This window comes from Notechis scutatus, chromosome 2 (genome assembly GCF_049901735.1).
Source record: "Notechis scutatus isolate UNSWTSFEM ecotype Mainland chromosome 2, rNotScu1.2, whole genome shotgun sequence".
Classification (NCBI taxonomy): domain Eukaryota; kingdom Metazoa; phylum Chordata; class Lepidosauria; order Squamata; family Elapidae; genus Notechis; species Notechis scutatus.
This window is the reverse complement of record NC_142010.1, coordinates 6,510,733-6,525,552: the sequence shown is the minus strand read 5'-3', so window position 1 is coordinate 6,525,552 and position 14,820 is coordinate 6,510,733. Positions and strand designations below refer to the sequence as shown.

The 14,820-nt window shown below is 43.4% G+C and overlaps 1 protein-coding gene across 1 annotated transcript; it reads right to left on the bottom strand.

Moving 5' to 3' along the window:
- Window positions 1-3,780: 3,780 nt before the first annotated feature.
- On the bottom strand, window positions 3,781-12,315 carry LOC148131657 (uncharacterized). The gene is made up of 3 exons (XM_087953016.1): window positions 12,217-12,315; window positions 5,642-8,727; window positions 3,781-4,251 (listed from the first exon to the last, which is right to left on the bottom strand). Exon 2 carries the CDS (start codon window positions 8,288-8,290, stop codon window positions 6,305-6,307), a length of 1,986 nt encoding a protein of 661 aa, XP_087809142.1. The 5' UTR covers window positions 8,291-8,727; window positions 12,217-12,315; the 3' UTR covers window positions 3,781-4,251; window positions 5,642-6,304.
- Window positions 12,316-14,820: the final 2,505 nt, after the last annotated feature.

Here is a 14,820-nt window from a genome sequence, read left to right as displayed (position 1 = left end):
ATTTTGGTTGTGTGTATAAGACAAGCCCCAAAAGGGGAAAAAAGGAGTCTTTACAGAATGATAATTTAAAAAACCATTCTTTGCAATGAACTTTTGCAGTAGCCAATCAGCCATGAATTCTTTCAACATCTTCCATCCATTTCTTCCCTCTGCGCTAATGACCCATTTTGTTCCCCAAACATATCAGAATGTTGTAGCCACTAAATGTTTGCATTATGGAATGGGCCTCTCAAAGATCCAGACGCTTTTAAACCATTTCACACATTTTAGAATAGAATAGAATAATTCTGTTAGAATAGAGTTGGAAGGGACCTTGGAGGTTTTCTAGTCCAGCGGTCGCCAACCGGTGGGCTGCAACCCACTGGTGGGCCGTGAGAAAATTTTGGTGGGCCGCAGAGAAATCTTACCCCCAGAGCTCCCCCCCTCCCAAAGCAATTAATCCAGGCTGTGCAGAAACACAAGGCTGCTCAGCCCACATGGCCCATGGGCACCCTCCCCGCCCACTCACTCCTTACCCAGCAAACTTGTCTGCTAAATTGCTATTTTTCCTTTTTCCGACCATCATCTGTTCTGCTGTGCCGGGAGATTTAGATTAGCTAGGAAGCAGGAAATGGTTGGATTTCTTGCTTCCTAGCTAAGCACAGCCAAACCTCCCTTAGGACTGAAGGTTTGCTTGCAAGCAAATTTGAGAGACTGAGCTAGCCGATGGCAGATAGATAAATCACTGAATGATTCTGTGAGCAACTCAATCTGCCTACTTTGCCTGATTTTAGATAAAAGTTGCTTTTTTTGAATAAAAAATTCAATATTTACATACATGGTGTGTTGTGAGTTAATTTTGTGAGTTTGCTTGCTAGCAAATTTTATGTGACAGACTGAGCTAGCCAATGGCAGATAGATAGATCTCTGAATGAATCTGTGATTCTGTGAGCAACTCAATCTGCCTGCCTGCTTTGCCTGATTTTGGGTAAAAGTTGCTTTTTATAAAAAAATCAATATTTATATAAATATTTATGATATTTACATACAAGCCATGCTCAGCCAGTCACATGACCACCAAGCCACACCCACAAATTAGGCCACACCCACAGACCTGATTAGTGGTCCCTGGGATCTAAAATTATGAGTTTGGTGGTCCCTGAGGTCCAAAAGGTTGGCGACCCCTGATCTAGTCCAACCCCCTGCTTAGGCAAGAAACCCTATGCCACTTCAGACTAATGGTTTATCCAACATCTTTTTTAAAACTTCCAGTGTTTGGAGCATGCACAACTTCTGGAGGCAAGTTGTTCCACTGATTAACTGTTCTGTCAGGAAATCTCTCCTTAGTTCTAAGTTGCTTCTCTCCTTGATTAGTTTCCACCCATTGCTTCTTGTCCTGCCCTCAAGTGCTTTGGAGAATAGCTTGGCTCCCTCTTCTTTGTGGCAGCCCCTGAGATATTGGAAGACTGCTATCATGCCTCTCCTGGTCCTTCTTTTCATCAGACTAGACATACCCAGTTCCTGTAACCGTTTTTAATATGTTTTAGCCTCCAGTCTCCTAATCATCTTTGTTGCTCTTCTCTGCACTCTTTCTAGAGTCTCAACATCTTTTTTATACCGTGGCCATGATTTTCAGCTCCTAATAATAAAATATGACTTGATAACAGAGGTGCTTAAAAAATGGCATCAAAAATAGACAGGAATAAGGAAGGAAAAGAGAATTAAATATAACTTGATTATTTTAAAGTTTAAGAACTTTGTACATATTTAAATTTGAAGCCACTTGGAGCTTGAGGCTCAGGTCAAACACGCCTCCTAATCCCTGGCCTGGTCCTAGTTGTTGAGTTTCCTTCTGTAAAGGGTTCATAAGCTATGTGATCTATTGGAGAAAAAAAAAAGTACTAGGTAACCTGACAAAATCAAATCAATCTTTATTTTAGTGAAAGATCAGCATATAGCTAAAAAGTACAGAAAAGAATAATAGTCTGAAGATGATAATATTTTAAAATACATAGAAGTGTGTGTGTGTGTGTGTATGTATATGTATATGTATATCTATATCTATATCTATATCTATATCTATATCTATCTATCTATCTATCTATCTATCTATCTATCTATCTATCTATCTATCTATCTATATATATATATATATATATATGGATCTTTGGTTATTCGGGTTTTCTCCCGCATAAGATTCAAAGTATCTAGGCAACGTTTCGATGAAGTCTCATTCATCATCTTCAGGCTTGCTTCTTCGGCTCTGTGCTTCTCAGAGTGATGTGAGCTTTCAGCTGCTTCTTCCTTCTAACTGCCAGTGGGGGTGTGACTTGACTGGGTGGGGGCTTGGCTGCGTTCCGATTGGGTGGGGGTGTGTTCTCATTGGTTGGAGGCTTGGCTGTGTTCTGATTGGTTGGGGGCTGGCCGTGTTCTGATTGGCTGGAGGCGTGCTCTGTTCAGGTGGGGGCTTGGCGTGCTCAGGCTAGTCCCAGCTGCTGGGGATTTGAGCTGGTGAGCTGGGATCTTGCTGTTTGGCTTTGAGTTCGTGGTCGTGCCACATCTTCATGGTGGGGGTCAGTTCGCTTCATGTATGGCTCAGATGGGTTTGAAGTGGGTAGTGATGCAGCTGCAGTGCGGCTTCTGGTCTGTGGTCGTGTCTCATCTTCTGTGTGGGTGTGAGTCTGATTTTTACGTGGAAGTGTGGTGGTGGCATCTTGTGTGGCCCTCGTGGGTGTGGGTCTGGTGTCATTCATCATGTTGGGTACTCGTCTGTTCATGAGGGCGGGTTTCCAAATGGCTGGTAAGCGGGAGGTGTCATCTCTTTTATTCATGCTGCACACGGGATAGAACCCGAATAACCAAAGATCCACATACAAATACCCGCGAGAACCTCAGAAAACATATATATATATGCACAGCACAGCCAACCAGCCCAGCACACCATCCCCCACCACTTGTATATAGAGAGAGATGGCACTTGTATATATAGAGAGAGATGTGCTGAGAGATATATATATCTCTCAGCACAGCCAACCAGCCCAGCACACCATCCCCCACCACTTGTATATAGAGAGAGATGGCAGCTCCGGTCACACACTGCTTGCACTGGCACTAAGCCGAAAGCACCAGCCTGAAGATGGCGAGTGGGACCTCGCCGAAACGTTGCCTAGATACTCTGAATCTTACGCGGGATAGAACCCGAATAACCAAAGATCCATATATATATATATATATATATATATATATATATATATATATATATATATATATATATATATATATATATAATTAGTTTTCTTAAGTTTTCAGGGTACTTACATGTATGGTATTCAGCTTTGCTCGGGTATTTTCCCACGTCATTGTAGTTGTGCTTTTAAAGTTGTAGTTGTGCTTTTAAAGTTGTAAAGTTGAATACCATATATATATATATGGTATTCAGCTTTGTTCAGGTATTTTCCCACGTCATTATAGTTGTGCTTTTAAAGTTGTAGCAACGTTTCGGTAAAATCTCATCTGCCATCATCAGGCTTCTGTATTGTGTTCGACGAATGGCGGATGAGATTCTGCCGAAACGTTGCTACAACTTTAAAAGCACAACTGTAATGACATGGAAACATACCCGAACAAAGCTGAATACCATAGATGTAAGTACCCATGAAATACACACACACACACACACACACACACACACACACACACAAAGGGAAAGCTAGGGAGAGATGGGTGTAGGGAGAATAAAGATTAGTTATGTAGCAGACTAAATTTATAACAATACAAAACACACAGATTTGACAAGCTGGATGCTGGTTAAAATTAGTTTATGGTACACATCATCCATCATTTGACAAATTTTAAATGCTGATCCACAGAACCTGGAAACTTCATTCATTCATTCATTCAAATTTATTGGCTGCCCATCTTACCACAGGGTAAATTCTTGGGGGCTTATTAAAAAGATAAAAATATGCAAAACCTATAAACACTACAAATAAAATATTATAAAAATAAAAATATATAAATACTCAACACTACTCAAATACTCAACCATACGCATATTATACAACATGGTAGTTGCAGTATGATAATACCAAGCTTACTATCCAAAAGCAGCAGGGAAGTGTAGAATTCTCCTTTGTGTGTGAAGTATTTATGCAGAACTGGAGAGATGGGCCTTGTACAACCGTTTCTGTAATAAAGCAAAATAGCAGAATAATGGAAGGGACCTTGGAGGTCTTCTAGTCTAATCTCTGCTTAGGCAAGAAACCTACACCACTTCAAACAAATGGTTGTCCAACGTGTTTTTAAAAACTTCCAGTGTTGGAGCCTTTGCAACTTCTGGAGGCAAGTGGTTCCACTGATTAATTATTCTGTCAGGAAATTTCTCCTTAATTCTAAGTTGCTTCTCTCCTTGGTTAGTTTCCACCCATTGCTTCTTGCCCTGCCCTCAGGTGCTTTGGAGAATAGCTTGGCTCCCTCTTCTTTGTGGCAGCCCCTGAGATATTGGAACACTGCTATCATGTCTCCCCTAGTCCGTCTTTTCATTAAACTAAACATACCTGATTCCTGCAACCGTTCTTCATATGTTTTAGCCTCCAGTCCCCTAATCCTCTTCGTTCCTCTTCCCTGCACTCTTTCTAGACTCTCAACATCTTTTTTTACATTGTGGATGCGGTATTCCAAGTGTGGTCTTATCAAGGCATTATAAAAGCCACTGGGGAAGCACTTGCTGTGTTGTTTCTGGTTGTCGAGAGTCATGGGCGCATTGTATTATATAACATGAAATGTGTTACTGAAATGAACAAATCTTGAATTCTTTGGTGTGTTCTAAACTCAGCATCTTGGCAGTGCTATTATCCACTAGCCCTCATATGTAACAGGAGGCACAGTCAAGGGAAGGAAATCACAGCAGGAGCTGCTAATAAATTTGAAGATACTATGCTCAAAAGCCAGAACCCCCTTTTTGTCTATATTACAATAGCATTTGCATATCATATCCAACCACCTTTACATATGAAATTTTCGTGCTCTTCTCACTGTCCCAGACCTCCCTCATATGTTCTCTGTGTTTCACTGTTCACAAAATGAACACTGAATTCACTGTTCTCCTTGCACTCAATTTTTGTGCATGTTAGGAAAAGATGAACTCTGAATCCTCTTTACCTCTCCTCTCCCATTACCTCATCTGAGGAGCCACAATCGCTAAGTGCTCCTATCTTTTTCATACGGAGGGAGAACAAATCAAGGAGGGAAACAGAACTTAGAACTAAGGAGGAATTTCCTGACACAGAACAATTAACCAGTGGAACAGCTTGCCTTCAGAAGTTCTGGGTGCTTCATCAATGGAGGCTTTTAAGAAGAGACTGGGCAGTTACTTATCTGGAATGGTATAGGGCAGTGGTGGCTAACCTTTTTGGGCTCCTGTGCTAAAAATTGTGTGCGCGGTTGTGCGCACGCGCTGTGCCAGCACCCAGGAGGCAATGTGCGCCCTCCCATCCCCTGCACATGCATGTGCAATCCCCCCCCTGCCACCCCCTTACCTGCACTGCACCTGCCAGCTGATTTTCGGCCTGTTTGAGGCCTTTTTCGGCCTCCCAGAGGCTTGAGGACAGCTTCTGCAGCCTTTGCAGGCCAAAAAAATAGGACCGGTATTACAGGAAGTGACAAAACGGGCCTATTTTTCGGCCTGCAAAAGCTGTCCTCAAGCCTCTGGGAGGCCGAAAAAGGCCTCAAACAGGCAGAAAATCAGCTGTTGAGGCACGCGCATGCGCAGTGAGGTAAGTTTGCCTCTGGCTCACATGCCAGTACAAATGGCTTTGCGTGTCACCTGTGGCATGAGTGCTATAGGTTCGTCATTATGGGTATAGGGTCTCCTGCTTGAGCAGGGGGTTGGACTAGAAGACCTCCAAGATCCTTTCCAACATTATTCTGTAATGTATTTTTCATGATCTGTAGCAGATTTTTGGAGCCTCGGAGAAACTTTATGACTCGCACATTTTTTAAAAAAACCCTGCTGGCTGAGGAATTATTGGCCACAAAATGAGGACACATTTATAGAAGGCTGAAATTCTGCCTGGGCATTTCTATGATGTATGATTATCAATATGCAAAAAAAAAAAGACTTTTTTGCAAAATTGCGCTATTTCTGTATCAGTGAATATCCAATAATTCCTGCTGATAGTCAGCTATGGGAAATCAGCCTTTAGCAAACTAACGGTTTTCTTTTCTTTTTTCCCTCATCTCTAATACTGAAGCACATTTGAACAAGACCAGAAATTAAATACTTAATTTCTCAGCCATACTTTTAAAGGCAGCTTAGAAATGAAATTCAGGCCTTCCCTACAGCCATTACCTTCTTCTTCATATGGATTTTCTTGTGTGCAGTAAGGGAAGAATTTTGTGTGAAGCACCGTCCACACTCTGGACATTTGAAAGGTTTCTCCCCAATGTGTAAACTGACATGATTTATAAGTTTAGACCTAGTACTAAAACCTTTCCCACAATCCGGACACTCATATGGTTTCTCCCCTGTGTGAGTCCTCTGATGTATCACCAGTTCAGAATTCCGACTGAAACTTTTCCCACAATTAGGACATTCATATGGTTTCTCCCCAGTGTGAGTCCTCTGGTGTATCACTAGGGTATAATTCTGACTGAAACCTTTCCCACAATCCAGGCATTCATACGGTTTTTCCCCTGTGTGAATCCTTCGATGTATAACCAGCTCAGAATTTCGAGTGAAGTTTTTCCCACATTCCAGACACTTGTATGGTTTCTCCCCCGTGTGAGTCCTCTGATGTATCACCAGGTGAGAATTCCGACGGAAGCATTTCCCACAATCCAGACACTCATATGGCTTTTCCCCAGTGTGAGTCCTCTGGTGTATTACCAGATCATAATTCTGTCTGAAACTTTTCCCACAATTTGGACACTCATATGGTTTCTCTCCTGTGTGTGTTCTCTGGTGTATCACCAGGTGGGAATTCCGACTGAAACTTTTCCCACAATCTGGACAGTCATATGGTTTCTCCCCGGTATGAATCCTCTGGTGTATCACCAGGTGGGAATTCCGACTGAAACTTTTCCCACAATCTGGACATTCATACGGTTTCTCCCCGGTATGAATCCTCTGGTGTATCACCAGGTGGGAATTGTGACTGAAGGTTTTCCCACATTCCTGACACTCATACAGTTTCCCTCTTTTGTGTCTCCTCTGATGTACAATGAGGCTGGAATTTTGAATGAAATGCTTCTCACAATCTGGACTCTTATATGGTGCCTCCCGAGTGTGAGACCTCTGGTGTTTCACCAATTGGGAATCCCGAGTGAAACTTTTCCCACAATCTGGACACTCGTACAGTTTTTCTTCAGCGTGAATCCTTTGGTGTATCACGACGTTAGAATTCTGACTGAATTTTTGCTTACAATCTGGACCCTCATGTGGTTTATCCTCAGTGTGAGACATCTGGTGGATCTCCAAGGGGCAATTCTGACTGACTATTTTACCACACTCCTGACCCTCACATGGTTTCTCTCCTATGTGTGTTCTTTGAGATAACACCAGATCAGAATTGTAACTGAAACTTTTCCCAGAATTGGGACTTTCATAGAGTTTCTCCCCATTGTGAGTCCTCTTGTGTATCACTAGGTTTGAACTGTGACTGAAACTTTTTTCACATTTGGGGCACTTATATGGTTTCTCTCCTGTGTGAGTTCTCTGATGTACCACCAGGTCAGAATTGTGACTGAAACTTTTCCCACAATCTGGGCACTCATATGGTTTCTCCCCAGTGTGTGTCCTGTGGTGTATAATCAGGTGAGAATTCTGACTGAAACTTTTTCCACAATCCAAACATTTATATGGTTTTTCCCCAGTGTGAATTCTTTGGTGTATCACCAGGGCATAATTCTGACTGAAACTTTTCCCACAATCCAGACACTCATATGGTTTCTCCCCAGTGTGAATCCTCTTGTGTATCACCAGGTTGGAACTGTGACTGAAACCTTTACCACAGTCTGTACACTCATAAGGTTTCTCTCCTGTGTGTGTCCTCTGATGTACCACCAGGTCGGAATTGTGACTGAAACTTTTCCCACAATCTGGGCACTCATATGGCTTCTCCCCAGTGTGAGTCCTCTGGTGGCTCACCAGATGGGAATTCTGACTGAACCTTTTCCCACAATACAGACATTCATATGGTTTCTCCCCTGTGTGGGTCCTCTTGTGTATCTTTAGGGTGGCCTGCTTCCTGAAGCTTTTGCCACAGTGATGGCACTGGGCGGACTTTTCTCCAGTTTGGATCCTCTCGTGCATAATCAGGAATGATCTGAAATTTTTGTTAGGGATATTTCCATCACTTACATTTTTGGATTCCCAAGGTCCGAAATATTTTTGATCCCTTCTTTGATTCTTTCTTCCTTCAAATGATGAGGCTTACATGACTTTCTGTCCTATGCGCCTATCCAAGTGACCCCTTCCATTCCGGATTTCCAGATTATTTGGAATTTGGAAATGATCTTGACCTTGACCTTTTCATGGAGTGTTTCGGTGAGTTCCACAGACTCAGTTATTTCCAGCTCAAAATTCTCTTTCTCTTGTTCTCTCTTTTGTCTCTCACCTGCCTTGGGAAGGAGAAGAATTTTGTGGTTTTCTGGAGGAAGCCGAAAAAACTCTGGCTGAATTTTTTTTCCTTTTTAATGTTGCTTCAGATTCTCACTTGCCCAGAATGGTCTTCTGGACATCCTCTTCATCTAAAAGATTCACATAAAGTGGTGAGTTTAATTATTGTACATAAAAAGGCTGCACAAGATGTGAAAACAGCAAGGAAAAAAAAACCTTCATTACAATGAAAAAACAAATGCCAAAATCAAAAGTTAACCTCTAACATTTATTTGACACATAGAAAACTAGTGAGAACCAAGTTCAAATATCCACAGAAGCATGAAATTCTCTTCTGGTTTTGCATAATTCAGAAATCCTTGGCATTGCAATCTGTTGTTATCACAAGTTTCCAAATTCTGACGAAAGCTTATCATCAGGGGTCGGGAAACTACCGAGCTTTTATGACTTTCAACTCCCAGAACTTTGGCTCTGTTATGACTTCAACTTCTAGAATTCCTGAGCCAACCATACTGGCTCAGGAATTCTGGGAGTCGAAGTCCACAAGACATAAGACACAAGATAAGATATTACTATATGCATACAGAGAGATAAACAGACATACACAGATCTACAAATGCGGGTAAGTTGGAAATCGAGTTCAGCCTGAAAATTGTCCCAGAAGGGGGTATTTTTGATGCAATTTATAGAGAAGGGAGGCTTGAAGAAATGAAATCATGCCCAATGTGTCTGGAAAATTTAAAGCAGCAGTTTTGTCCACGAAATGCCTCAGTTTCCAAGAAAACAAGATGTACATAAAAATCACAAGGAGTGAACCCTAACATGAAGACTTTTTAAATTTCAACAACCAGCCGAAAATGGAAGGTTTTAAAGTTTTAAATTTGCAGCACTAGGACTAAAGTGTTTGACACTAGGGGTGTCAAACTCAAGGCCTGCAGACCGGATCCAGCCCTTGGGGTGCATAGATTTGGCCCGCAGACCCGCCCTGGAAACAGCAAAATTTTTCCTTTGCAACTGAGAGAAACATGATGAGCAAAGTCTATGGAGATTCCCAGTCATCCAGGTCATGGTTGTCCCAAATGTGCTTTTTTTTCCCCCAAGAGGCAACTGGACTTTCTGGTTTTTCTTTGAAAGATGTTTCGCTCAGTGGTGGGATTCAAAAAAATTTACGATTGGTTCTGTGGGTGTGGCTTGGTGGGCGTGGCATGGCTTGGTGGGCGTGGCAGGGGAAGGATACTGTAAAATCTCCATTCCCACCCCACACCCTGGTGGAAGGATACTGCAAAATCCCCATTCCCTCCCCATCCCACTAACCTGCTTTCCAGCTCCATTCTCCTGTGCAGGGCAACAAAAAGGAAAACCCAGCCAATCAGCTGGGACTCGGGAGGCAGAGAATAGATGGGGGCGGGGCCAGTCAGAGGTGGTATTGGCTGGTTCTCCGAACGACTCATTTCCGCTACCGGTTCTGCAGAACTGGTCAGAACTTGCTGAATACCATCTCTGGTTTGGCTTCTCATCCAAGAAGCTTATTGAGCTCATCCAGAAGAAGAAGCTTCTTGGACGAGAAGTGAAACGTCTTCAAAGAAAACCAAGGAAGTCCAGTTGCCCCTTGGGGGGTGGGAAGCATCTTTGGGATGAAGAGTGAAGGTTGGCACTACTTAGCTTCACAAGGTTAGCCAAGTGCTGGGCCCTAAGGGTTCATGAAGTTCTTTTGGCTGCAGCCCCTTAAGTGATTGCCAGCTTCATCCTATTAACAGAATAATGAAACATGGGACAAACCTAGAAGTGTCCACTGGCTTTACCTCCGAACCACATTTAGATAGGAGGTACGTAATGGTCTTCCTATCTCTGTTATCAGGGACTCTAAATCTCACCAGCGGACAGAATTGCTCTAAACAGCCTTCCCAATCTCCAGAGATTGGGATTTCAGCCTTATTATTTCCAATGCAACCTGAGCAAAAAACTTGGAGGAAACTTTCTTTTGCAGAAAGCTGATCTAAAGATTCTTGTCCTTTTGCAGGGATCCTTTTGCAGCCCAGATCAAAACCTCTCTAAATTTTAAAATGTCATGAATGATGGCTTCCTGTGGCTTCCAAGGATTCATTCCTTCTGGCCAGGATTGCCTCCAAGCGCACCCTGTGTCTTGAAGCTGTAAACAGCCTAATCAAGGAACCAACAAGAACATCTTCACATCGCTCTCTTCTAGCACTGATGATGTTACCTAGTTGGGTAATGAAACATCTGCAAGAAAACAACCAACCCAGAGCTTCAAATATTCTCTTCTATTTCTCTTTTTGCATATATCACAGAACACACTTTATCTCTTTTGGAAGGCCATTGGTAAAAACAGCGGAAAGCTGCTTTTCCATTCAAAATCCCCTCAACCAGGTGCAGAAATAACATGACCTTGACTTAGAAAAAGAATGCTATTATGTCTAACCACATACGCTCCAAGAAATTCCCCCCCTCCCATTTTCCCAGGCTCAAGAACGTGGCAGCGTGGAAGCTATGTCGGGTGCTAATGTGGCTTCCAAAGCTGACGATTATACAGCTCAAGGAAGAGTTCAAACTAAAATTGAAAACTTCCACGGGCTGCTGAATTTCAGTGAGGTTGGCCTATATAAACTAGGAAGCAGCCCATAGCAGTCAACCTGAGCAGGTAAGAGAGAGACAAGATTCAAGGAGTGCATCTCAAAACAAGCGGACATGGACAAGGCTGCTCATTGGCCAAGCCTGGGATGCCTCTCAGCTCTCTTATCACCTGCTTGAAGGTACATCACTGGCCTCCTCCTAGCACACATCACCCAATCTGAGGGGAACCCCTTCAGTCTCCAGACTGGGCTGGGAACTAGAGCTAGAAGCTTGGCACACTGACACATTATCAATAGAAAGGTAAACAGCAAGAACATCTATAGACTAATATCAAAGAGACAATCAACCAGGCCAAAGGGGAACAAAAAGACTCCAGCAATCAGCATAGATTAACTCCCAAGATTAACAATAACCAAGAAAAGGATACCTTAATACAGAAAGTGCCAAAGAGCTAACAGTAAACTGCCCAACCAATGAACCTCCAAGATGGCCCCCCACCAACACTTACAGGGAAGCCATCAGAATACAAACTGACAGTAAACCGTACTCCCTACTAGCACTGATGATGTTACCTAGTCGGGTAATGAAACGTCCCCAAGCAAGTTCAGAGAACACTATAACTACTGATCTCTCTGAGTCCTCTTGCTCCCCTCCAGACACTGGGATGCTGATCCTCCCCAGCAGCGATAGGGGAACATGGGCACAGTAGTCCCCAACGTTCGGGGTGGGGTGGGGGAGGAACCAGGAGGCCATACGCTGGCAGCTGGGCTGCACCAAGATGTTGAGGTGCGGAAGGAGGAGGAGGGTTTGGAGGAAGGATTTTAAGGGGACCGGAGAGCCGATCGGCGCAGCAGCGTGCGTGGAGCAGAAAACCTTGCAAGCAAAAACCGGGGACTCCGAAGGGGAGAGGCCGCAGCACCTCTTTGCTCCCTCCCCCAAGGAATCCCCCCTTCCCTCACCTGGGGATTCCCCCTCCTCCTCCTCCACCTGATTGAGTCCCCTCCCTCGCAGCGTCCTTGCTTGCTCACCTGTCCCCGCAATCCGGGCGTAGCAGACGGCTGGAGACCAAGAAGGGCGTGCAGGGGGGGGGGGAGGGCGCGGGAGGGGCAGGAAACTGGGACCACCCCTTTCTCTCCTTTCCTGCCTCCTCTCTAGGCGCAAAGGAAGAAGCTCTCTGCGTTTAACCCCTTCCCTGAAACTCGGGCGGGGAGGGGGCGAGACCGAGCAATGCCAAAATCCCCCGGCCCTGCCACAAAGGATCGCTCGCGTCACCCAGAAGGAAAAGCCGAAGGCTCAAAGCAGGCGCCGAGGCTGAAAGAGAAAATTGCATGTGCTCATAAAGGCATCTACTGGGGGGGGAATTAGGAATTCAGCGCTATTTAATATAGAATGGGATAGGGATAGGGGATGGAATAGAATAGAAAATAGAATATGAATTAGAATAGGTATAGATATATTTGTATATATTTTAATATGTTAATTTCCAATAGTTTTTTTAATTAAAAAGGGAATTAGAATAAGAATGAATAGAATAAAATAGGAATGAATAGAATAGGAATAGAATAGAACAGGAATAAATAGAAGAGAAAGAGAACAACAGGATAGAACAGAACAAGAATAGGAATGAATAGAATAAAAATTAGAATAGAATAGATGAGCCTGTCCCACAGATGTGGTAGGACTTACAACACCCATCACTTTTCAGCCCTGGCATTATTGGCTGAAATGCTGGGATTTGCTTAATATGTATGCAGTATGTCAGGAGGAGTCTGGGAGCAGCTTTTCTGTCTTAGAAAGAGGAAATGATAAACTTTCCAAAGAAACATTTTGCGCGGCTGTAAGTGACAATATTATGGATAGGCACACAAGTGTCCAAAATGCCACCATCATGGTCTGACACAATTCTTTTTCTGAAAGTAAAAAAAAATATTAATGTAGTAAAATGTACGCAAAACAAGCAAAAAAAAAAAGGAACAGAGAAGCAGAAATGAAATTGGAAAAAGAAAAAAAAACATACAATTTTATCTTCTGCTCTTCTGTCAAGTAATTGTCCGCATACATTTCTATTTGGGAATCCTCTCTGACCAGAATAAAACACTTATTGGAAACCGATCCTGGCCTGAAGTTCATTCCTCAGAGAAATCCAGACCAACCTTTCCCTTCCATTCACCCAACATCGTCTTATTTGTAAGAGTGGAGTTTATAGGTTCTGAAATTTCTGAAGATTTACACACGTTAAAATATTAAAACTTTATTGAAAATGAAAGTTATAAACATGAAAAGGACAATTCAGAACAATTCCGTGACTGAGGCCAGACATGGAACACTGATTTGTTAGCATCGCTTTATACTGCTTTGGCAAGACCATACTTGGAATAAGTGTCCAGTTTTCGTCCCATAATACAAAAAAGATATTGAGACTCCAGAAAGAATGCAGAGATGAGTTAACAAAACCGATGAGGGCACTGGAAGCTAAAACATGATGAACGGTCGCAGGAACTGGGTGTCTCTAATGAACAAAAGGACTGGGGGGGACGACATTATAGCAGTCTTCCAATATTCAAGAGGCTATCACGAAGAGGGGGGTCAACTGATTCAGAAGGCAGAGCAAGTAGTAATGGATGGAAATATCCATGGAGCTTCTCAGTCATCCAGGTCATGGTTGTCCCAAAGGTGTTTTTATTTCAGGAGGCAACTGGACTTTCCGGTTTTTCTTTAAAGACGTTTCACTTCTCATCCCTTCATTCAGAGCTGAAGAAACTTCCTTGGATGAGAAACGAAAGGTCTTCAAAGAAAAACCAGAAAGTCCAGTTGCCTTTTGAAAAAAAAAAAAAAAAAAAGCCTTTGGAATAACAGATGGAAACTTAACAAGGAGAGATCCAACTGGCGGGGGGGGAGAGCAATTTCCTGATATCAAGAACAATTAATCAATGGAACGGCTTGTCTCCAGAAACTGTGGGTGTTCCATCACTGGAGGTTTTTAAGAGGCGATTGGACAGCTATTTGTCTGGAATGATGTAGTGCCGTGATGGCGAACCTATGGCACGCGTGCCACAGGTGGCACATACAGCCATTTGTGCAGGCACATGAGCCCCAGGCAAACTTACCTCACTGCGCATGTGCGCGCCTCCCAGCTGATTTTCAGCCCGTTTGAGGCCTTTTTCGGCTTCCCAGAGGAGGGAAGCCTCTGCAGCCTTTGGAGGCCGAAAAACAGGCCCGTTTCATCACTTCCTGTATTTCCAGAAATACTGGAAGTAATGAAACGGGCCCATTTTTGGCCTCCAAAGGCTGCAGAGGCTTCCTTCGAGCATCTGGGAGGCCAAAAAAAAAGGCCTCAAACTGGCCAAAAGATCAGCTGGGAGGCGCATGCATGCACAGTGCCGGTAAGGGGGTGGGGGGATCGTGCGTGCATGTGCAGGGGGCATGGGGGGTGCGCCCACTGCCTTCTGGGTGCTGCCATGTGAGCACAATTTTTGGCACAGGAGACCAAAAAGGTTAGCCATCGCTGATGTAGTGTCTCCTTCTTGAGCAAGAGGTTGGACTACACTTCCAAAGTCCCTTACAACTCTTAATTGTTAATTTGGAGAAAAACTGAAAATTGGAAAGGGGAGAATGCAGTGCAGCAATGAGAA